The sequence below is a fragment of the Anser brachyrhynchus genome (assembly GCF_964034855.1).
Source record: "Anser brachyrhynchus genome assembly, chromosome: 4".
Classification (NCBI taxonomy): Eukaryota; Metazoa; Chordata; class Aves; order Anseriformes; family Anatidae; genus Anser; species Anser brachyrhynchus.
The window spans coordinates 7,479,801-7,503,375 of NC_137698.1; the positions used below are offsets into that span (position 1 = coordinate 7,479,801).

General features: G+C 53.1%; 1 protein-coding gene and 1 pseudogene across 2 annotated transcripts; one reads left to right on the top strand and one right to left on the bottom strand.

Moving 5' to 3' along the window:
* Nucleotides 1–2,217: 2,217 nt before the first annotated feature.
* Nucleotides 2,218–7,043, top strand: LOC308194422 (alcohol dehydrogenase 1-like). The gene is made up of 9 exons (XM_080590359.1): nucleotides 2,218–2,519; nucleotides 3,336–3,437; nucleotides 3,836–3,977; nucleotides 4,269–4,356; nucleotides 4,465–4,684; nucleotides 4,804–5,064; nucleotides 5,366–5,501; nucleotides 5,689–5,827; nucleotides 6,391–7,043. Exons 1-9 carry the CDS (start codon nucleotides 2,502–2,504, stop codon nucleotides 6,413–6,415), a joined length of 1,131 nt encoding a protein of 376 aa, XP_080446485.1. The 5' UTR covers nucleotides 2,218–2,501; the 3' UTR covers nucleotides 6,416–7,043.
* A 10,135-nt stretch (nucleotides 7,044–17,178) lies between these two features.
* Nucleotides 17,179–23,045, bottom strand: LOC308194423 (alcohol dehydrogenase 1-like; annotated as a pseudogene). The gene is made up of 9 exons (XR_013956131.1): nucleotides 22,047–23,045; nucleotides 21,129–21,230; nucleotides 20,588–20,729; nucleotides 20,209–20,296; nucleotides 19,881–20,100; nucleotides 19,501–19,761; nucleotides 19,064–19,199; nucleotides 18,395–18,533; nucleotides 17,179–17,831 (listed from the first exon to the last, which is right to left on the bottom strand). The product of XR_013956131.1 is annotated as an alcohol dehydrogenase 1-like (transcript).
* Between the last annotated feature and the right edge of the window lie 530 nt (nucleotides 23,046–23,575).

Consider the following 23,575-nt stretch of genomic DNA (forward strand, 5'->3'; position numbering starts at 1 on the left):
GCGTTCTAAACGACCTGAGCCTCTATACCATTTTTTCACCTTGTCTACAGGGGCAACTTGCACTGCTACAGCTCGTTTCTCTAACCCAGACACAGGGTCTGCCACAGGGGTTGGAATACCCTCTGCGGGGTCAACTTGCACTGCTACAGCTCATTTCTCTGACCCAGACACAGGAGTGGGAGCAGCTGCAGGAGCTGGAGCTGCTGCAGGGGCTGGAGTGGCTGCGGGAGCTGGAGCTGGAGCGGCTGCGGGAGCTGGAGCGGCTGCAGGAGCTGGAGCTGGAGCGGCTGCAGGAGCCAGAACGGCTGCAGGAGCTGGAGCTGGAGCGGCTGCAGGGGCTGGAGCGGCTGCAGGAGCTGGAGCTGGAGTGGCTGCAGGAGCTGGAGCGGCTGCAGGAGCTGGAGCTGGAGCTAGGTTGCTAGTAGCATCAATTGCAGCTCGATAGGCACAAGCCAGACCCCAGCACGCTACAGTGATTTGTGTCACTTTGGAACTGCCAGAGTCATGACACCTTTTTTTCAAGCATTCTGCCAGCTTTTTAGGATTTTGCAGTTGTTCAGGGGTGAATGTCCAAAACACTGGAGGTGACCACTGCTCTAGAAACCTGCCCATATCCTCCCACACTCCCTGCCACTCGCAACTATCCCGCCTCAAGACAGATCTCCGGATGAGATTCCTAAGTAGTTGTTTAACCCTCCACAAAATCTGAAGCGCATTCAGGAGACATAACAACAAGAGCAGGCTGGTCTGAGTATCCCAAGGATATTCAACATCTCGGAGAACCACCGTAACTAGCTCGGGGGATAAGAGGGTGGTGAAGGAGAAAGGGAGAGTGAACAGGTAGGGAAACATGTCTTCCCCTGTCCCCTTCACAGATTGGCTCCCTAACGAAAACAGGCAATAGGTGTAATTGCTAATAGTTTCCGAGATATGGGTTCCAAAGTATAGAGTCGACGTCAGTGCTGAGTACAAATACCAGGTTAAAGTCGTGACCAGATATTTCATCATTTCATAAGCCATTGCTACACCGCACAGTACCATAACAATCTTAAACCAGGGCCCGGAAAGGATAAACAGTGCAACAGGGAGCACATACAGAAAGTAACGCACTATAAAACTCAATTTGGAATACAGGTACAGCAGACTGGAGATTAAGGCAATCAACATCGTGACTAGCAACTATTAAGCAGGTCCAATACTTATACCAATTTTAGTTTAACACTCTCTGGTCAAATTTGTCGATATCTCAACCCTTCGAGCCCCACGTTGGGCGCCAAAAGGGCTGTTGTGGTTTAACCCGGCTGGCAGCTAAACACCACACAGCCGTTCGCTCACCCTCCCCCCTCTCTCTCTGGGATGGGGGAGAAAAACGGGAAAGTGAAGCCGGTGAGTTGAGATAAAGACAGTTTATTAAGACAGGAATATAATAATAACAATAATAATAATAATAGTGATAATGATAATAGTATTAATAATAATAATGTGTAAGAAAACAAGTGATGCACAATGCAATTGCTCACCACCCGCTGACCGATGCCCAGCCTATCCCCGAGCAGCCGGCCCCCCACCCCGGCCAGCCACCCCTATATATTGTTTAGCATGACGCCAGATGGTATGGAATACCCCTTTGGCCAGTTTGGGTCAGCTGCCCTGGGTCTGTCCCCTCCCAGCTCCTGCTGCACCCCCAGCCTGCTCGCTGGCAGGACAGAGCGAGAAGCCGAAAAGTCCTTGGCCTGGTGTAAACACTGCTCTGCAACAATTAATACATCAGCATGTTATCAGCGCTCTTCTCATCCTAATCCAAAACATAGCACCCTACCAGCTACTATGAGGAAAAATTAACTCTGTCCTAACTGGAACCAGGACAGCCCCCAGCAGTTCCCACACATCCTACACTTTGAGCAAGCCCCACACCTCAGTGGAAACAGATCTGAGAGAATGGAGGGCGCTCGCAGAAGGGAAACTGCTTGCACAACTGGTTGCAAAGTTACATCAATGTGTCCTTGGAAAATCCTCCCTTCCTCACACGCTCTTCTCAGTACCCAGGGGAAAAGAGCTGCGATACCACAGAGAGCTAAGACTTACTCCAAAGGCCAGGCGTGTTTATTCACCATACCGTGTTTTCACGATCTTCTTTCCTTCTGTAATTATTAATCCTTTCGCAAATAGCTGGGGGTGAGCTGCTGCGCGGCCAAAGGTTGCCCCTTGGCAAGGAGTGGAAGCCCGAGCGGTGCTGTGAGTCTCCTCCCTCCACCCCGGCCACCAGCACCTGGAGGCTGCGCCTTTCAGGGGGCACAGGGGACTCCCTGCTCGCAGGGGAACCTCCCGCTCTCCGGCGAGCTCTGGTCCCTCGCCAGGACGCCCGCCGCACTCCCTGCTTCACCCTTCAGCCGCAGCCGCGGGGCCAGGAGCGCTTGGGGCCTCGACGCGAGGTGCAGGTCCGGCCAGACAGACGGCAGCTCACCTCCAGCCTGCGCCGCTGCCAGCTCCTCGCACACCACATGGCCACTTCTGGAAAAGTAAGGACACTCGCTGCTTTCTCCCTTTCCCCCTTCCCGTGGAGATGCTCTGGGAATGGCTCAGCCTGCACACGTGCGCTGCGCACCACCATTGCCCTGACTCCCCCAGCTCCCCCAAACCTCTCGGCACCGCGCGAGCCTCGGCTTTCATTCAGCTGCAGCTTGCCAGGACCTGAGCGAGGTTCTGGGCTCTGCGTGTCTTCTGCCCCTCAGCTCAGGGCTGAAAACACTGAACCAGGAAAGCACCCTCCTGCTCAACCCCACCCGGCACTCCTGCTTTAAGGGGATACAAAGCTCTTTGGTGGGGGAATAGCCAGCCACACTTGGCCCCTGCCTCCTGTAGCGCTGGGCGGCTTCCTAGACTAGACGGCCTGTGCCTGACGTGGCTCCAAATCCTGCAGCAGCATCTCTTTACGTGCTTCTGCTCGCTGCCACACACGGGGATGCTTTCAGCAGGGGTGGGCTTTCCAGCAGCCTTATCCCGGGGAAAACCAGGCAGCTGCTTTGCTGTGGATGCACCCTGGGTGCCAGCTGCCCCCCTGCTCCAGACCCCTCGCTAGACACACGGGGTGGGATCCAGTTTCCTTCCACGCCTATTGAGCGTCGCTTGGCTTTGCATGCAGTGGGGCACCGCCGTGTTCCCGCTCTCCCACCGCCCCAGCAGGTCCCCAGGGAGCGCCCAGGGCAGTTGTCCAGCTCTGGCAGCACGTGTGTCAGCGTGCTGCCTCGCACCGCTTTACGCGCTCGTCCGACAACCTTCCCCGCCCCAAGCCGAAGGCAAAGCTTCCCAGCAGCCTCACCCCCCTCTCCTTCCAGGTTATCCGATGCAGAGCTGCTGTTGCCTGGGCAGTGGGCAAACCACTCTCTCTCGAGGAGGTGGAGGTTGCACCTCCAAAGGCGCGTGAAGTCCGTGTCAAGGTAAAAGCGAGGACTGCCAAGCACGAATGCTAGCTGCAGTTTCTTTTAGGGAAAAGACCGATAATCTGATTAAATGCAAACCATTTTGGAACGTGACAGCTTGTAGGTAAAGGCACAGACCTATGCACGGCAGTGCTCTGGGCAGGTGGACTGCTCACACCTGGCAGTAGCTGTCCGATGCCCTACCTGTCACAAACATCTCCCCAGCTTTTGGCACTGATGCTATTCAGGTCAACAGAAAAGGACAGTCTTCACTGGATTATCAAATTCAGTACAAAACAATGCAAAGGACCCACCAACCATGGTGATACCCAAAGAAATAAAAAAAAGTCTACTAACAGACTACAAAAAAGACGTGGCTCCCTCTATAGCTCACCTGCTCTTTCCTCTCCAAACAGATAGTGGCCACAGGGATCTGTCGCACAGATGACCACGTTCTGGAAGGTGCCTTTCCTGATATAGATTTCCCAATCATCCCTGGCCATGAAGGAGCTGGGATTGTGGAGAGCATTGGAGAAGGAGTGACCTCTGTGAAACCGGGTAACCAGCTCACACCCAGGACTCAGCTCTCAAAGCCCATGGGGCTGCCCAGAGCTCGGAAATGCCCCCAGCAGCCTGCAGCCATGACTGGCTGCACACCAGTAGCACTGGACCACCACACACACTTCCCTCATCTGTCCCCCAAAGCGCCCGAGTCGGGCTCTCAACATTTCCTGCGGACAGAGAAAGCAGAGGGTCCGTGCCAGGCTGCTGCCATCAGGCGCTGTGACAGGCAGCACCCTCCAGGCTGCCGAGTGAGAGGCGCCTAACGCTGGCTCTGCTTTGTTGCAGGAGACAAAGTCATCCTCTTTGGCCTTCCTCAGTGCGGGGAATGCTGCTTCTGCAAGAATCCTGATTCCAACTACTGCCTGAAGTCACAGTGAGTTTGCTTCCCTTTTCCCGTTACCCACGCAGGCTCGGCTGTCAGCAGTTCTGCCACACGTGAGTGCTTTGTGTGATGAGCGACACGTGCACGTGCTCCCAACAGCTTCTCCGTGTCGCAGTGCCTGCTGCCCGACAAGACCAGCAGGTTCACGTGCCGAGGGAAACAGATCCACCACTTCCTCTGGATCAGCACCTTTGCAGAGTACACTGTTGTGCCGGAGTTCACCCTTGCCAAGGTAGCTGCCGCCGCCCCTCTGGACAAAGTCTGCTTGCTGGGCTGCGGTTTCTCCACAGGCTACGGGGCTGCCATCAACACCGCCAAGGTTGGTATTCAGCCGTGTCAAGAATGAGCACCCCGCAGCCGCCTCCGCACCCGCAGAAATGCTCTGCCACAGAAACCTCCTCCTCCCGCGGGAGGCTGACCCGACCCCATGTCGTGCAGGTAAAACCGGGCTCCACCTGCGCCGTCTTCGGCCTCGGAGGAGTTGGCCTCTCCGTTGTCATGGGCTGCAGGGCGGCCGGGGCTTCTCGCATCATCGCCGTTGACATCAACAAGGAGAAATTTGCCAGGGCCAAGGAGCTGGGAGCCACCGAGTGCATCAGCCCTCGGGACTTCAAGAAGCCTGTTCAGGAGGTGCTCACCGAGATGACCGGGTACGGCGTGGACTACTCCTTTGAGGTCATCGGGACAGCTGATACCATGGTATGTGGTCTTTTATCACACGTGCTCCTTTCCAGATCATTCACAGCATCCCATCCGGGCACATTTCACCACAGCATGAGCTTTCTTGCCTGGTGCCAGCGCTTCTGGGCTTGTCTTTGCCCAGAAAGGCAATCTTCTGGCTTGGGGAGAAAATAATGTAGGAGTCTCAAACCAGGATGGTGCTTTCATAGTCTGTTACAGAAAAGAGAGTCGGTTTTTAGATAGCAGTGAGTGGCAGACAACTGAAAAGAAAGAATGCATTTCCCATAATTGTGTCTGATTCCCTTGCCTGTCCCATCAGCTCGCTGCCCTGGCCTCTTGCAATATGAGCACTGGTGTCTGCGTGGTGGTTGGTGAGGCACCTTCTGGTTCAGTGGTTCCCATCGATCCTTTGCTTTTCCTAAGTGGCCGAACCTATAAAGGGACTCTGCTTGGAGGTATGAAAGCAAGGGACAGATTTCAGACATTTCAGTCTTGTCCTTCCACAGTAATTCCCGAACTGTCTGTAGAACAGTTACCCTCTAAGGGGAAATATATATATACATATTTATATATATATATACAAATAATAATAACAGCATTTCTCCAGTCACTCACTGCGGGTGCTTTCTCCCCCTTCTCTAGGCTGGAAGATGAGAGATGCCATCCCCAAACTAGTCTCCAGCTATCTGGAGAAGAAATTTAACTCTGACTTGCTGATCACGCACACGCTGCCGATGGCTAAAATCAACGAGGGCTTTGAATTGTTACGCGCGGGCAAAAGGTGAGGATCTGACTCGCAGGAGCGAGGCGCGGCGAGCACGGCCTCCGTCTGGCAGGGCAGCGCTCCAGGACTGCGGGAGGCAGCGCCCGGCTCGCTGCCCTCACCCAGCGCCCAAGCACTGCCAGCAGGCAGGGCCCTGATCCGGGCGGTGGGAGGCCCTGCTGGAAGACGGAGGGAAGAGGCTGCCCTGGGCACAGGGACTGCTCCTCCCCGGGGTTCAGCTCAGCAGAGACCCTGCAGCCCCGGCACAGCCCCTCAGACCCCACGCCTCGCTGCGGCGTTCGAAAGCACGGGGCAGGCAAAGCGGAGTGAGGAGGAAGGGGCGTCCGTGGGGACCTCGCAGCAACCGCAGAAGGGGGGAAGACTGTGCCTTCACACTGACGCACAGGAGCTGCGGGGCGGGACGGGGGGCCTTAGGCGCTCCCTTCAGCACCCTCGCTGAGTTCAGAGAGGCTGGGCGAGAGCTGAGGTGGCCGGACCCAGCCGCACCCGCCTGCCCCTCTGCCTGCTCCTGAGCACTGCGGCAGCACCTCCCTTAACTGCTCCCTTCTTCCCCCTTCCAGCATCCGCACCGTCCTGCTCTTCTGAGGGACGCGGCCGAGGGAGGACGAGCGCGGTCAGCAGCCCAGCAGGCCCTCGTGGCGCAGGCCCTGCTCTCGCACCGCCTCCCTGCGCGGGGCACAAGGAGATGAGCACGAGGACCTCGACGGCTCTGGTGCTGCTGCCTGTGCTCTCACACCCTGCGAGAGCTGCAACGCCGCCTCTCCTGAGGAAACACGTGCACAAGTAAAAGCTTTCCTCAGACGCTCCCACGCAGTGCTGTGAACAGCAGGGGCCCCAGGGGGCAGGAGGAGCTCTGCCTTGCACCCCAGGCCCCGCCATCTCACCCCTCCTCTCTGCACTGGGCAACTTCCTTTGCCCCCTCCCCTGCGGATGCCTCCGAGCTGTAAACATCTTGCATGCAGACACAGCAAGCACCTTGCATGCTGATGCATGAAATGCCTTGCACGCTCACGCACCACATGCCTTGCACGCTGACATAGCAAATGCCTTGCAGGCTGACACGCCAAAATGCCTTGCATGCTGATGCACCACATGCCTTGCACGCTGATGCACAAACCAGCTTACTTAACATCTTGCAAGTTTGTTAAAAACTGCTGTGGGGGAGATAAAATAAATAAATAAAGAGTATCAAAGTAATTAAATCCCTTAAAAACAGAGCTCGGATTATTCTTGAGAGACCACGTAGATTAGCTCTTTTTCCCAGTGCAGCATCAATTTTCTGGATCATTGCTGAGAGAGAACTTGTGCTTAAAGGCCTCCAAGTGATGATCTATTCCATTATCATTTCAAAGTGCAACATACTGTTAAAGTATAACGTCTTTGGAGAGAACACACCTCTTGCTCAACCTCATAGCCACTTTTTATGGCCCCAAAGACCATCATTACATCCCTCTCCCTTATCCCCATGAAGCACTTCCTTGCGTCCTGACAACTGCATCCCTGTTTCCACAGCCAAACCACATAGCAGGGGGTTGCCAACTCTTGCTCACTTTGTCATCCACTACTTCTTGCGGGCAGTTTTCTGCATCCTACACTGGTAGTGTAACATCGTTACACTTGCACACCTAGAATTTCGCAATTACTGCTATTGAATTGCATCCCAATTCCTTAAAAGCATCTCTTTCCGTGTGCTCGGAAGTCTCTTGCTATCTGCATGTTTAATGAGCATACTCCAGTCTGACCTGGAAGTCACTCGGTAAGAGATATTAACTAGACTCAGACGACAACAGAACCTTGACAGACCCCATTCAACATATCCTGTGAATCAGACTAGCAGATACCAAATAACTAATCTCTCAATAAGGCTTACCACCAATAATTTCCCCAAGTGGCCAGAATCGTAGCATGGGGAGCACATACAGAATCCTGACACAAATGCTCTTCAAGATGTACTTCAGGATGCAGATTCTGGCACAGGGGGACACTTGGGTTACCTGGCATCACATGAGGCCATCAGTCAGGCTGACGGTAATCTCCCTTCACATTTTTTAAAGCCCTACCACAAAGCAACCTCATGTTTGGTTGATCTGTTGCCAGTGTGCAAGTTTTAGCTTGGGGTTTAAGTTATACACATCTCTCATCAGACCACATTTCTACCAATCAATAAAAATTATAACGATTCTAATATTTCCTTATTAATACTTCCATAGCTGGACCTGTATTGGATGGGAAACTTTTAACATTAGAAAGATCAAAATGGTCAGAGATGACTGCACGTGCTCTTACACATCTGCAAGTAGAAGCGTCCTGTTTTTACTTCAGTATATATGCAAACAACAACAAGTTCTGCCCAATTCTCTTATTCTGAAATGAATAAGACAGATAGTAAATCCACACGATCTCCTTAAGACAGCAAAGTTCTCTCCAGCCTTGTGAATCACCCATTCCTAACTCCCTCAACGTCCTGATATGTACCACGCATTTCTTAGCACTTCAAAATTTGGCACATGAAAATAAAGTCACCTATGAGCTGTGACAAACAAAAATGGCTTCTGACCATTACTTCTGTTCCCAGTCCGCTGCTTATGGGCTGTACTGCTCTGAACTTCAACTAGGAAAGTCTGGGTCTAGCCTGAGAAACACGTACTCCTAAGTAATTACACCACTAACCTGCAAAGCAGCAATCTTTTGCGGTGGGAATTATCTCCCTATGTGGACAGAATTTTTATTCTTTGATAGCCTCACAAGACTATACATTATACCTGGTTCAAAATCAGCTGAAGACAAAGAGCTGTAATTCCATTCAGCATTTTGGAAGCGTTCAATTAACTGCTGACCTTACTGAGTGACTGTGCTATGCTTGCAAGTTATACCACACTGTTGTCAAATTTCAGCACCGTTTGTGTGCCTTTTTAGATCAACACAGCTTGTAAGATGTTTCCAAACTAATAGTCTTTAGTCTGAGTGAGTTTTCTGTGACATCCTTCAAGTTAACAAACTCATCTTCAAAAAAGAATGGAGTATTGGTTTGTAGTCACCAGAGCCATACATCCAAACCAAGAAACAAGCAGTTCAAAATAAATATTGCACGGGCATTTGTGTAAGAACAGCAAAATTGTGTTAGTACAACTTCGACGTTCAGTTGCACAGAGCCTGCCTGCAAGAGAATTTATGCACATTTTCTCTTGTAACTACCATAGGTCTCAAACACTCAGTCTTGACTCCAAAATGTGCTTGCGCCAGAGCTTCCATGTGGCTACAGATGTCCTTCAGCATACGTGCCCTGCAGAGCAGGCAGGGAACACACCGACTGAATGGCAGTGGGACTGTTCCCGGAGTCCACAGTGGCAATTGTACTGGGAGTCACTGTGGCTTGCTTTGGAGAAAAATGCAAACAGTAGCAGCAAAAATCGCACGATCCCCCTTGCATTTCTCAGTGATCCAATTCTTCTCCAATCCATGGCACCACTTTCATGCTCCTCACATACCAGTGTGGTTGGCTCCATATCATAGAATCATAGAATCATAGAATATCCTGAGTTGGAAGGGACCCTTAAGGATCATCAAGTCCAACTCTTGATACCGCACAGTTCTACCCAAAAGTTCAGACCATGTGACTAAGTGCACAGTCCAATCTCTTCTTAAATTCAGACAGGCTCGGTGCAGTGACCACTTCCCTGGGGAGCCTGTTCCAGTGTGCAACCACCCTCTCTGTGAAGAACCCCCTCCTGATGTCGAGCCTAAATTTCCCCTGCCTCAGCTTAACCCCGTTCCCGCGGGTCCTGTCACTGGTGTTAATGGAGAAAAGGTCTCCTGCCTCTCGACACCCCCTTACGAGGAAGTTGTAGACTGTGATGAGGTCTCCCCTCAGCCTCCTCTTCTCCAGGCTGAACAGGCCCAGTGACCTCAGCCGTTCCTCGTACGTCTTCCCCTCCAGGCCTTTCACCATCTTTGTAGCCCTCCTCTGGACACTCTCCAACAGTTTCATGTCCTTTTTATACTGTGGTGCCCAGAACTGCACACAGTACTCGAGGTGAGGCCGCACCAGCGCAGAGTAGAGCGGGACAATCACCTCCCTTGACCTACTAGCGATGCCGTGCTTGATGCACCCCAGGACACGGTTGGCCCTCCTGGCCGCCAGGGCACACTGCTGGCTCATATTCAACTTGCTGTCAACCACGACCCCCAGATCCCTCTCTTCTAGGCTGCTCTCTAGCGTCACATCGCCCAGTCTGTACGTGCAGCCAGGGTTTCCCCGTCCCAGGTGCAGGACCCGGCACTTGCTCTTATTGAACTTCATGCGGTTGGTGATCGCCCAGCTCTCTAACCTATCCAGATCCCTCTGCAAGGCCTTTCCACCCTCATTCGAGTCCACAACTCCTCCAAGTTTGGTGTCATCAGCAAACTTGCTCAAAATACCTTCTATTCCTACATCCAGATCGTTTATAAAAATATTGAAAAGTACCGGCCCTAAAATGGAGCCTTGACGGACGCCATTGGTGACCGCCTGCCAGCCTGACGCAGCCCCATTTACCATAACCCTTTGGGCCCTGCCCGTTAGCCAATTGCTCACCCATCGTATGATGTTTTTATTTAGCTGTATGGTGGACATTTTGTCCAGTAGGATCCTATGGGAAACCGTGTCAAAAGCCTTGCTGAAGTCCAAAAAAATCACATCAGCTGGTTTCCCTTGGTCCATCATACAGGTGATATGTTCCACATGGTTGTGCCACGGCACGTTCAGGTGTATTGGATGGATCACTGCCAGAGGTGATGGTGCCCCCTTTAAAGCCCCTGTTACTGCCACCCTTGACTATGGCTTGCCTCAGATCCATCCCTGCCACTCCTCTGCCACTATCCCTGGATATGGCATCTGCCTGTTCTGCAGCCATGCCTGGTGAGCCTTCTCATGGACTTTCAAGCTCCCTCACACCTGGCACACACAGTACATCATACAGGGTAACTCAGGATATATTGTGGAAAGAGTTATCATGAGATGAACAACCACTCTTCATCTGACTTTTGTTTTCTTGGGCTGCATGATTCTCAAGGCATTGAAAATTAATATCATCTGTTTTGCACAGCATTCCCTCCCAATTTTCATAATAATAATAAAAAAAATAGACATATTAGTCACCTCTGACAAAGAAACTTGACAAACGTGTTGACTGTACGCAACAACTTTAGGGAGAGAAATCATAGAATCTTGGAATCAGAGGGTGGTCTGTGTTGGAAGAAACCTTAAAGACCATCCCACTCCAACCCCCTGCAACGAGCAGGGACACCTTCCACTAGAAAACCTTATTCAACGCCGCATCCAACCTGACCTTAAGCACTTTCGGGGATGGGGCTTCTCTGGGCAACGTGTTCCACTGCCTCACCACCAACGGAAGTGTTTAAGGCCAGGTTGGATGGGGCTTTGGAAACCATTGTCTAATGAAAGCTCTCCCTGCTCATCGCAGGGCAGTTGGAACAGGGTGGTCTTTCAGGTGCCTCCCAACCCCAAAACATTTTGTGAGCCCAGGACACTAACACCCAGCCTTGTGCACTCAAGGTCAGCTACCCCCAGGACAGAGACCCTGCAGCCTTTCTGGACACCAGAGCTGTCTGAGCACCCCTGTGGGGACAATCGCTTCCTTTTTGCTGCCTGGGCTGTCTCCACCTGCAAGTGTGGGCCTGGTGCTGCTCACGTTTCTGCCACAGAGCCCCTCAGAGAAGACGCAGGCTTCATCTTCTCTACTCCCTCCCAGCAGGCAGCTGCAGGCAGCTGTCAGGTCCACCCCTGAGCCTTCTCTCCTTCGTGCTGACCAAAGGAGGTCCCTCAGCCTGCCCTTGTATGCCGTGTGCCCCGGCCCCTCACTCCCTCATGTGCCCTGGGCTGGGCCCACTCCACACCCATCAGTATCTTTCCTGTCTGGGGGAGACCAGAGGGGGATCCCGGAGTCTAAGTGCAGTCGCAAAAATGACACCAAAAAGCAGAGAGGAAAGCGGATTTACCGGTTTTTATTGTTGTTTTTGTGGTTGTTGTTGTAATGTATTTATTTATTATTTTTATTATGATTATTTTATCAGTTTGTTGCCCCGTCCTGGGAAGAGCTGGTAACCAAGCGCCTTGAAGGGTCTTTACGCTGCACTCCTGCGCTGCTTCCTGGCAGACCTGAAGGCTTCTGCTTCTGCAGAGGAACAGCTCTCTGCGTGCCCGTTTCGAGGGATCTGCTGCTGTTCTCTGTGCACCGCCATGCAGGGCGCGGGTTCGTCCTCAAGCACCTCTTGGCAGCCTTCTTGTCCTCAGACCGAGACACCCCACGCCAGGCGTGGCCTTCGGAGGGCTTCTCCTGTCGCCCGGTGCAGCAGCCCAGAGGAAGCCGAGTGCGCTCTTGCCCAGCGCTCGGGACTCCGTGCAGAAGGGGTGACACCTCTCCAGGAGAGGTGGGGAGGGGGGACGGGGAGACGGGGACAGGGGGTGGGAGAAGAGGCCATCGTGCAGGCAATCCTGCGTGATGGTTAAGGGATGGCCTCTTCCCCCTATCTGCGGAGGCGGAGGCAGGGCCGGGAGTACGGAGCGGTCCGGGCGGTTCTGCGATGGCGATGGTGGTGCCTCGCTGGTGGGAGCCCTGGCACGATGGTGTTGTGCCACATCAGATGGGCTGGAGGTGGATCCACCTCCATCGGCTCTTCCTCCTCCACAGGTGGATCCACCTCCATGGGCTCTTCCTCCTCCACAGGTGGATCCACCTCCATGGGCTCCACACCAACCGCCACGGCCGCTCCGCTGGCGCTCCTCCGCCTACACTTCTGCTTGGGATCCAGAAACAAATTGGACCCACCAGAAAGCGGGCAGCTGTCGCCCCAAGACCTCTTAAGTCCAACCATCGTTGGCAGTCGCTAGAGATCTTGGGAGATCAGCGAGCGGTGTGCCAGGCGCAGGGGCTTTTATAGGCCCCAGAACAAAGGGGGGCGGGCAGATGCCCTGTGACATCGGGAGAGTACTGTGATGGCCGTCATGATGGCGCGCCACACCCCAGACCCAACATGGCCGTGTTGGGAGGGGGCTTCTGGGACCTGGTGACATCAGGAAGCCTCTGTAATGGCGCGCCACGCCCCAGGCCCAACATGGCCGTGTTGGGAGGGGGCTTCTGCGGCCTGAAAGAGGCCCTCGTGTGGAAGGAGGATGGTCAGGGGGGCTGGGGGCCCCTTTCCTGGGGGTGTCTCTCCCGGGCCATTTTGCTTCCCAGAGAGACAGGCTGCCCCTTGGGCACTGTGACTGCCCTCTGCCTCCCCTCGTGTGCCCTGGCCTCCAGCCCCCTCCTCATCCCATGCCTGGCGTTCCTGTGCAACAAGATGGTGGCAACAACATTTCGGGAAGGGCAGCGGTCCTCCATTAAAACCCAACCTGTTACCGCCACCTTTCCCAGCAAGTGGCACAGCCCCCCATGCTTGACAGGAGCTTGGATGGGGCAAATCATGCAGATATCCCACATGTGGGTAAGGGTGGCACGGCCAGCCTGCACCAGGTCTGCCAGCAGTCAATCAAAGCCTTGCTGGTATTCAGTTGGTGTGCAAGCCCTTCCTTGCCGTCCACAGCACCTACCCCTGCCCCTGGAGTGTGAGGAGGTGCCTTGAGCCCAGTGGGAGAGAGGAGCAGAGGGACTTGCCTTGTCTAGGCTGCTGTGCCAGCACAACTCAGGGAGTCTGTTGGAGGGCCACTGAGGTGTTTTGGGGACTGGAGTGGGGGGAAGAAAGATGGGAAACTCTGAGGTCCACCCTTACTCTCTTCTCTAGTGCTAAGAAGAAACCTTCTCACCACTTGTGTGGCTTCTTGCTTCCTCCTTTGGAGAAAGAGCCCTCCCATCTGGCTTGAAGTCTCCCAAGTAGCTTCTGAATGAGAGCCTTCAGACCGATTTCCAGGGAGAAACTCTTGTCTGCCTAAGACACTGGCCCAAAGATGCCTTTGAGGTACACAAAGGACACAATGACATCTGGGAATACCCAGAACAGCTTTACTGTGGTCAACCTGTGCTGAGGAGTAGAGAAGATGAAGCCTGCGTCTTCTCTGAGGGGCTCTGTGGCAGAAACGTGAGCAGCACCAGGCCCACACTTGCAGGTGGAGACAGCCCAGGCAGCAAAAAGGAAGCGATTGTCCCCACAGGGGTGCTCAGACAGCTCTGGTGTCCAGAAAGGCTGCAGAGTCTCTGTCCTGGGGGTAGCTGACCTTGAGTGCACAAGGCTGGGTGTTAGCGTCCTGGGCTCACAAAATGTTTTGGGGTTGGGAGGCACCTGAAAGACCACCCTGTTCCAACTGCCCTGCAATGAGCAGGGAGAGCTTTCATTAGACAATGGTTTCCAAAGCCCCATCCAACCTGGCCTTAAACACTTCCGTTGGTGGTGAGGCAGTGGAACACGTTGCCCAGAGAAGCCCCATCCCCGAAAGTGCTTAAGGTCAGGTTGGATGCGGCGTTGAATAAGGTTTTCTAGTGGATGGTGTCCCTGCTCATTGCAGGGGGTTGGAGTGGGATGGTCTTTAAGGTTTCTTCCAACACAGACCACCCTCTGATTCCAAGATTCTATGATTTCTCTCCCTAAAGTTGTTGCGTACAGTCAACACGTTTGTCAAGTTTCTTTGTCAGAGGTGACTAATATGTCTATTTTTTTTATTATTATTATGAAAATTGGGAGGGAATGCTGTGCAAAACAGATGATATTAATTTTCAATGCCTTGAGAATCATGCAGCCCAAGAAAACAAAAGTCAGATGAAGAGTGGTTGTTCATCTCATGATAACTCTTTCCACAATATATCCTGAGTTACCCTGTATGATGTACTGTGTGTGCCAGGTGTGAGGGAGCTTGAAAGTCCATGAGAAGGCTCACCAGGCATGGCTGCAGAACAGGCAGATGCCATATCCAGGGATAGTGGCAGAGGAGTGGCAGGGAAGGATCTGAGGCAAGCCATAGTCAAGGGTGGCAGTAACAGGGGCTTTAAAGGGGGCACCATCACCTCTGGCAGTGATCCATCCAATACACCTGAACGTGCCGTGGCACAACCATGTGGAACATATGGAGCCAACCACACTGGTATGTGAGGAGCATGAAAGTGGTGCCATGGATTGGAGAAGAATTGGATCACTGAGAAATGCAAGGGGGATCGTGCGATTTTTGCTGCTACTGTTTGCATTTTTCTCCAAAGCAAGCCACAGTGACTCCCAGTACAATTGCCACTGTGGACTCCGGGAACAGTCCCACTGCCATTCAGTCGGTGTGTTCCCTGCCTGCTCTGCAGGGCACGTATGCTGAAGGACACCTGTAGCCACATGGAAGCTCTGGCGCAAGCACATTTTGGAGTCAAGACTGAGTGTTTGAGACCTATGGTAGTTACAAGAGAAAATGTGCATAAATTCTCTTGCAGGCAGGCTCTGTGCAACTGAACGTCGAAGTTGTACTAACACAATTTTGCTGTTCTTACACAAATGCCCGTGCAATATTTATTTTGAACTGCTTGTTTCTTGGTTTGGATGTATGGCTCTGGTGACTACAAACCAATACTCCATTCTTTTTTGAAGATGAGTTTGTTAACTTGAAGGATGTCACAGAAAACTCACTCAGACTAAAGACTATTAGTTTGGAAACATCTTACAAGCTGTGTTGATCTAAAAAGGCACACAAACGGTGCTGAAATTTGACAACAGTGTGGTATAACTTGCAAGCATAGCACAGTCACTCAGTAAGGTCAGCAGTTAATTGAACGCTTCCAAAATGCTGAATGGAATTACAGCTCTTTGTCTTCAGCTGATTTTGAACCAGGTATAATGTATAGTCTTGTGAGGCTATCAAAGAATAAAAATTCTGTCCACATAGGGAGATAATTCCCACCGCAAAAGATTGCTGCTTTGCAGGTTAGTGGTGTAATTACTTAGGAGTACGTGTTTCTCAGGCTAGACCCAGACTTTCCTAGTTGAAGTTCAGAGCAGTACAGCCCATAAGCAGCGGACTGGGAACAGAAGTAATGGTCAGAAGCCATTTTTGTTTGTCACAGCTCATAGGTGACTTTATTTTCATGTGCCAAATTTTGAAGTGCTAAGAAATGCGTGGTACATATCAGGACGTTGAGGGAGTTAGGAATGGGTGATTCACGAGGCAGGAGAGAACTTTGCTGTCTTAAGGAGATCGTGTGGATTTACTATCTGTCTTATTCATTTCAGAATAAGAGAATTGGGCAGAACTTGTTGTTGTTTGCATATATACTGAAGTAAAAACAGGACGCTTCTACTTGCAGATGTGTAAGAGCACGTGCAGTCATCTCTGACCATTTTGATCTTTCTAATGTTAAAAGTTTCCCATCCAATACAGGTCCAGCTATGGAAGTATTAATAAGGAAATGTTAGAATCGTTATAATTTTTATTGATTGGTAGAAATGTGGTCTGATGAGAGATGTGTATAACTTAAACCCCAAGCTAAAACTTGCACACTGGCAACAGATCAACCAAACATGAGGTTGCTTTGTGGTAGGGCTTTAAAAAATGTGAAGGGAGATTACCGTCAGCCTGACTGATGGCCTCATGTGATGCCAGGTAACCCAAGTGTCCCCCTGTGCCAGAATCTGCATCCTGAAGTACATCTTGAAGAGCATTTGTGTCAGGATTCTGTATGTGCTCCCCATGCTACGATTCTGGCCACTTGGGGAAATTATTGGTGGTAAGCCTTATTGAGAGATTAGTTATTTGGTATCTGCTAGTCTGATTCACAGGATATGTTGAATGGGGTCTGTCAAGGTTCTGTTGTCGTCTGAGTCTAGTTAATATCTCTTACCGAGTGACTTCCAGGTCAGACTGGAGTATGCTCATTAAACATGCAGATAGCAAGAGACTTCCGAGCACACGGAAAGAGATGCTTTTAAGGAATTGGGATGCAATTCAATAGCAGTAATTGCGAAATTCTAGGTGTGCAAGTGTAACGATGTTACACTACCAGTGTAGGATGCAGAAAACTGCCCGCAAGAAGTAGTGGATGACAAAGTGAGCAAGAGTTGGCAACCCCCTGCTATGTGGTTTGGCTGTGGAAACAGGGATGCAGTTGTCAGGACGCAAGGAAGTGCTTCATGGGGATAAGGGAGAGGGATGTAATGATGGTCTTTGGGGCCATAAAAAGTGGCTATGAGGTTGAGCAAGAGGTGTGTTCTCTCCAAAGACGTTATACTTTAACAGTATGTTGCACTTTGAAATGATAATGGAATAGATCATCACTTGGAGGCCTTTAAGCACAAGTTCTCTCTCAGCAATGATCCAGAAAATTGATGCTGCACTGGGAAAAAGAGCTAATGTACGTGGTCTCTCAAGAATAATCCGAGCTCTGTTTTTAAGGGATTTAATTACTTTGATACTCTTTATTTATTTATTTTATCTCCCCCACAGCAGTTTTTAACAAACTTGCAAGATGTTAAGTAAGCTGGTTTGTGCATCAGCGTGCAAGGCATGTGGTGCATCAGCATGCAAGGCATTTTGGCGTGTCAGCCTGCAAGGCATTTGCTATGTCAGCGTGCAAGGCATGTGGTGCGTGAGCGTGCAAGGCATTTCATGCATCAGCATGCAAGGTGCTTGCTGTGTCTGCATGCAAGATGTTTACAGCTCGGAGGCATCCGCAGGGGAGGGGGCAAAGGAAGTTGCCCAGTGCAGAGAGGAGGGGTGAGATGGCGGGGCCTGGGGTGCAAGGCAGAGCTCCTCCTGCCCCCTGGGGCCCCTGCTGTTCACAGCACTGCGTGGGAGCGTCTGAGGAAAGCTTTTACTTGTGCACGTGTTTCCTCAGGAGAGGCGGCCTTGCAGCTCTCGCAGGGTGTGAGAGCACAGGCAGCAGCACCAGAGCCGTCGAGGTCCTCGTGCTCATCTCCTTGTGCCCCGCGCAGGGAGGCGGTGCGAGAGCAGGGCCTGCGCCACGAGGGCCTGCTGGGCTGCTGACCGCGCTCGTCCTCCCTCGGCCGCGTCCCTCAGAAGAGCAGGACGGTGCGGATGCTGGAAGGGGGAAGAAGGGAGCAGTTAAGGGAGGTGCTGCCGCAGTGCTCAGGAGCAGGCAGAGGGGCAGGCGGGTGCGGCTGGGTCCGGCCACCTCAGCTCTCGCCCAGCCTCTCTGAACTCAGCGAGGGTGCTGAAGGGAGCGCCTAAGGCCCCCCGTCCCGCCCCGCAGCTCCTGTGCGTCAGTGTGAAGGCACAGTCTTCCCCCCTTCTGCGGTTGCTGCGAGGTCCCCACGGACGCCCCTTCCTCCTCACTCCGCTTTGCCTGCCCCGTGCTTTCGAACGCCGCAGCGAGGCGTGGGGTCTGAGGGGCTGTGCCGGGGCTGCAGGGTCTCTGCTGAGCTGAACCCCGGGGAGGAGCAGTCCCTGTGCCCAGGGCAGCCTCTTCCCTCCGTCTTCCAGCAGGGCCTCCCACCGCCCGGATCAGGGCCCTGCCTGCTGGCAGTGCTTGGGCGCTGGGTGAGGGCAGCGAGCCGGGCGCTGCCTCCCGCAGTCCTGGAGCGCTGCCCTGCCAGACGGAGGCCGTGCTCGCCGCGCCTCGCTCCTGCGAGTCACATCCTCACCTTTTGCCCGCGCGTAACAATTGAAAGCCCTCGTTGATTTTAGCCATCGGCAGCGTGTGCGTGATCAGCAAGTCAGAGTTAAATTTCTTCTCCAGATAGCTGGAGACTAGTTTGGGGATGGCATCTCTCATCTTCCAGCCTAGAGAAGGGGGAGAAAGCACCCGCAGTGAGTGACTGGAGAAATGCTGTTGAGAGGGAACGACGGTGGCGTTGTCTGGTGCCAAAGTCTATCAAGAGTCCTCTGAGATGAACGCAGGAGCAGACAAGGAGTTCAGCATCTCCACCAGGCTTTGCTGACCTTTTAGCAACAACAACTCAAAGAGAGTTTCTGAGTCTTTCCAAGCTCAAAACGTTCCCAGTGACCAAGGGGCTGCTGGATAACAACTACGAGGGAAAGTTTCTTCTGCCCTACCGCTGAGTACATTGTGACTTGGGAAAAGGAATTGTCAAGGGAGGGGTTCTTTGTATATATGTATGGTTTTATATATGATTATTTGTGTATATATATATAATTTTTTTTATTTGTTGTTATTTATTTTATTTATAATTATTTGTGTATATATATATATATATATTTACCGTCAGAGGGTAACTGTTCTACAGACAGTTCAGGGATTACTGTGGAAGGACAAGACTGAAATGTCTAAAATCTTTCCCTTACTTTCATACCTCCAAGCAGAGTCCCTTTACAGGTACGGCCACTTAGCAGAAGCAAAGGATCGATGGGAACCACTGAACCAGAAGGTAATACTCCAACCACCACGCAGACACCAGTGCTCATATTGCAAGAGGCCAGGGCAGCAGTCTGATGGGACAGGCAAGGGAATCAGACACAATTATGGGAAATGCATTCTTTCTTTTCAGTTGTCTGCCACTCACTGCTATCTAAAAACCGACTCTCTTTTCTGTAACAGATTATGAAAGCACCGTCCTGGTTTGAGACTCCTACATTATTTTCTCCCCAAGCCAGAAGATTGCCTTTCTGGGCAAAGACAAGCCCAGAAGCGCTGGCACCAGGCAAGAAAGCTCATGCTGTGGTGAAATGTGCCCGGATGGGATGCTGTGAATGATCTGGGAAGGAGCACGTGTGATAAAAGACCACATACCGTGGTATCAGCTGTCCCGATGACCTCAAAGGAGTAGTCCACGCCGTACCCGGTCATCTCGGTGAGCACCTCCTGAACAGGCTTCTTGAAGTCCCGAGGGCTGATGCACTCGGTGGCTCCCAGCTCCTCGGCCCTGGCAAATTTCTCCTTGTTGATGTCAACGGCGATGATGCGAGAAGCCCCGGCCGCCCTGCAGCCCATGACAACGGAGAGGCCAACTCCTCCGAGGCCGAAGACGGCGCAGGTGGAGCCCGGTTTTACCTGCACGACATGGGGTCGGGTCAGCCTCCCGCGGGAGGAGGAGGTTTCTGTGGCAGAGCATTTCTGCGGGTGCGGAGGCGGCTGCGGGGTGCTCATTCTTGACACGGCTGAATACCAACCTTGGCGGTGTTGATGGCAGCCCCGTAGCCTGTGGAGAAACCGCAGCCCAGCAAGCAGACTTTGTCCAGAGGGGCGGCGGCAGCTACCTTGGCAAGGGTGAACTCCGGCACAACAGTGTACTCTGCAAAGGTGCTGATCCAGAGGAAGTGGTGGATCTGTTTCCCTCAGCACGTGAACCTGCTGGTCTTGTCGGGCAGCAGGCACTGCGACACGGAGAGGCTGTTGGGAGCACGTGCACGTGTCGCTCATCACACAAAGCACTCACGTGTGGCAGAACTGCTGACAGCCGAGCCTGCGTGGGTAACGGGAAAAGGGAAGCAAACTCACTGTGACTTCAGGCAGTAGTTGGAGTCAGGATTCTTGCAGAAGCAGCATTCCCCGCACTGAGGAAGGCCAAAGAGGATGACTTTGTCTCCTGCAACAAAGCAGAGCCAGCGTTAGGCGCCTCTCGCTCAGCAGCCTGGAGGGTGCTGCCTGTCACAGCGCCTGATGGCAGCAGCCTGGCACGGACTCTCTGCTTTCTCTGTCCGCAGGAAATGTTGAGAGCCCGACTCGGGCGCTTTGGGGGACAGATGAGGGAAGTGTGTGTGGTGGTCCAGTGCTACTGGTGTGCAGCCAGTCATGGCTGCAGGCTGCTGGGGGCATTTCCGAGCTCTGGGCAGCCCCATGGGCTTTGAGAGCTGAGTCCTGGGTGTGAGCTGGTTACCCGGTTTCACAGAGGTCACTCCTTCTCCAATGCTCTCCACAATCCCAGCTCCTTCATGGCCAAGGATGATTGGGAAATCTATATCAGGAAAGGCACCTTCCAGAACGTGGTCATCTGTGCGACAGATCCCTGTGGCCACTATCTGTTTGGAGAGGAAAGAGCAGGTGAGCTATAGAGGGAGCCACGTCTTTTTTGTAGTCTGTTAGTAGACTTTTTTTTATTTCTTTGGGTATCACCATGGTTGGTGGGTCCTTTGCATTGTTTTGATACTGAATTTGATAATCCAGTGAAGACTGTCCTTTTCTGTTGACCTGAATAGCATCAGTGCCAAAAGCTGGGGAGATGTTTGTGACAGGTAGGGCATCGGACAGCTACTGCCAGGTGTGAGCAGTCCACCTGCCCAGAGCACTGCCGTGCATAGGTCTGTGCCTTTACCTACAAGCTGTCACGTTCCAAAATGGTTTGCATTTAATCAGATTATCGGTCTTTTCCCTAAAAGAAACTGCAGCTAGCATTCGTGCTTGGCAGTCCTCGCTTTTACCTTGACACGGACTTCACGCGCCTTTGGAGGTGCAACCTCCACCTCCTCGAGAGAGAGTGGTTTGCCCACTGCCCAGGCAACAGCAGCTCTGCATCGGATAACCTGGAAGGAGAGGGGGGTGAGGCTGCTGGGAAGCTTTGCCTTCGGCTTGGGGCGGGGAAGGTTGTCGGACGAGCGCGTAAAGCGGTGCGAGGCAGCACGCTGACACACGTGCTGCCAGAGCTGGACAACTGCCCTGGGCGCTCCCTGGGGACCTGCTGGGGCGGTGGGAGAGCGGGAACACGGCGGTGCCCCACTGCATGCAAAGCCAAGCGACGCTCAATAGGCGTGGAAGGAAACTGGATCCCACCCCGTGTGTCTAGCGAGGGGTCTGGAGCAGGGGAGCAGCTGGCACCCAGGGTGCATCCACAGCAAAGCAGCTGCCTGGTTTTCCCCGGGATAAGGCTGCTGGAAAGCCCACCCCTGCTGAAAGCATCACCGTGTGTGGCAGCGAGCAGAAGCAGGTAAAGAGATGCTGCTGCAGGATTTGGAGCCACGTCAGGCACAGGCCGTCTAGTCTAGGAAGCCGCCCAGCGCTACAGGAGGCAGGGGCCGAGTGTGGCTGGCTATTCCCCCACCAAAGAGCTTTGTATCCCCTTAAAGCAGGAGTGCCGGGTGGGGTTGAGCAGGAGGGTGCTTTCCTGGTTCAGTGTTTTCAGCCCTGAGCTGAGGGGCAGAAGACACGCAGAGCCCAGAACCTCGCTCAGGTCCTGGCAAGCTGCAGCTGAATGAAAGCCGAGGCTCGCGCGGTGCCGAGAGGTTTGGGGGAGCTGGGGGAGTCAGGGCAATGGTGGTGCGCAGCGCACGTGTGCAGGCTGAGCCATTCCCAGAGCATCTCCACGGGAAGGGGGAAAGGGAGAAAGCAGCGAGTGTCCTTACTTTTCCAGAAGTGGCCATGTGGTGTGCGAGGAGCTGGCAGCGGCGCAGGCTGGAGGTGAGCTGCCGTCTGTCTGGCCGGACCTGCACCTCGCGTCGAGGCCCCGAGCGCTCCTGGCCCCGCGGCTGCGGCTGAAGGGTGAAGCAGGGAGCGCGGCGGGCGTCCTGGCGAGGGACCAGAGCTCGCCGGAGAGCGGGAGGTTCCCCTGCGAGCAGGGAGTCCCCTGTGCCCCCTGAAAGGCGCAGCCTCCAGGTGCTGGTGGCCGGGGTGGAGGGAGGAGACTCACAGCACCGCTCGGGCTTCCACTCCTTGCCAAGGGGCAACCTTTGGCCGCGCAGCAGCTCACCCCCAGCTATTTGTGAAAGGATTAATAATTACAGAAGGAAAGAAGACCCTGAAAACACGGTATGGTGAATAAACACGCCTGGCCTTTGGAGTAAGTCTTAGCTCTCTGTGGTATCGCAGCTCTTTTCCCCTGGGTACTGAGAAGAGCATGTGAGGAAGGGAGGATTTTCCAAGGACACATTGATGTAACTTTGCAACCAGTTGTGCAAGCAGTTTCCCTTCTGCGAGCGCCCTCCATTCTCTCAGATCTGTTTCCACTGAGGTGTGGGGCTTGCTCAAAGTGTAGGATGTGTGGGAACTGCTGGGGGCCCAAGCAAGGATGGGCAGCCAAGGGAGCAGCTGAGGTGAAGAAGCCAGTTCCAGGTTTGGGAGCCACTTCTGCACTTGTGAAGCCTCCTGGGGAGGTGTGTGGTCTGCCTGAGTGCTGATGGTGTAGGATTTCCTGTGAATAAGGATTTTTAGAATGTGCAAGTTATATACAGGTATACCCGTAGGAAATCGGTGGGTCACAGTGTTGTCGTGTCCTAATGGATGCAGCCCATAGATACGGTTTGCTTTCTGGGCTGCAAGTGCACATTGGAAGCTCATGTTGAGCATCTCATCAACCAACGCTCCCAGCTCCTTCTTTTAAGGCTGTACTCAATCCATTCTCTTCCCAGTTTATATTTGCGTTTAGGGTTGCCTCCGCCCAGATGCAGGACCTTGCACTTGAAGGGCCTTGTTGAACATCGCGAGGTTTGCCCAGGCCCACCTCTAAAGCCTGTCCAGGTCCCTCTGGATGGCATCCCTTCCCTCCAGCATGTTGACTGTACCACACAGCTTGGTGTCGTCAACAAACTTGCTGAGGGTGCACTCGATCCCACTGCCCGTGTCACTGACAAAGACGCTACACAGCACCGGTCCCAATACCGACCCCTGAGGAACACCACTCATTACTGATCTCCACTTGGATGTTGAGCTGTTGACCACAACTCTTTGAGCGTGATCATGCAGCCAATTCCTTACCCACCAAGTGGTCCATCCGTCAAATCAGTGTCTCTCCAATTTAGAGACAAGGATATCATGGGGGATGGCGTCAGATGCTTTGCAAAAGTCCAGGTAGATGATGTCAGTTGCTCTTCTCCTATCCACCAATGCTGTAACGCCATCGTAGAAGGCCACCAGATTTCTCAGGCCCAAGCTGCCC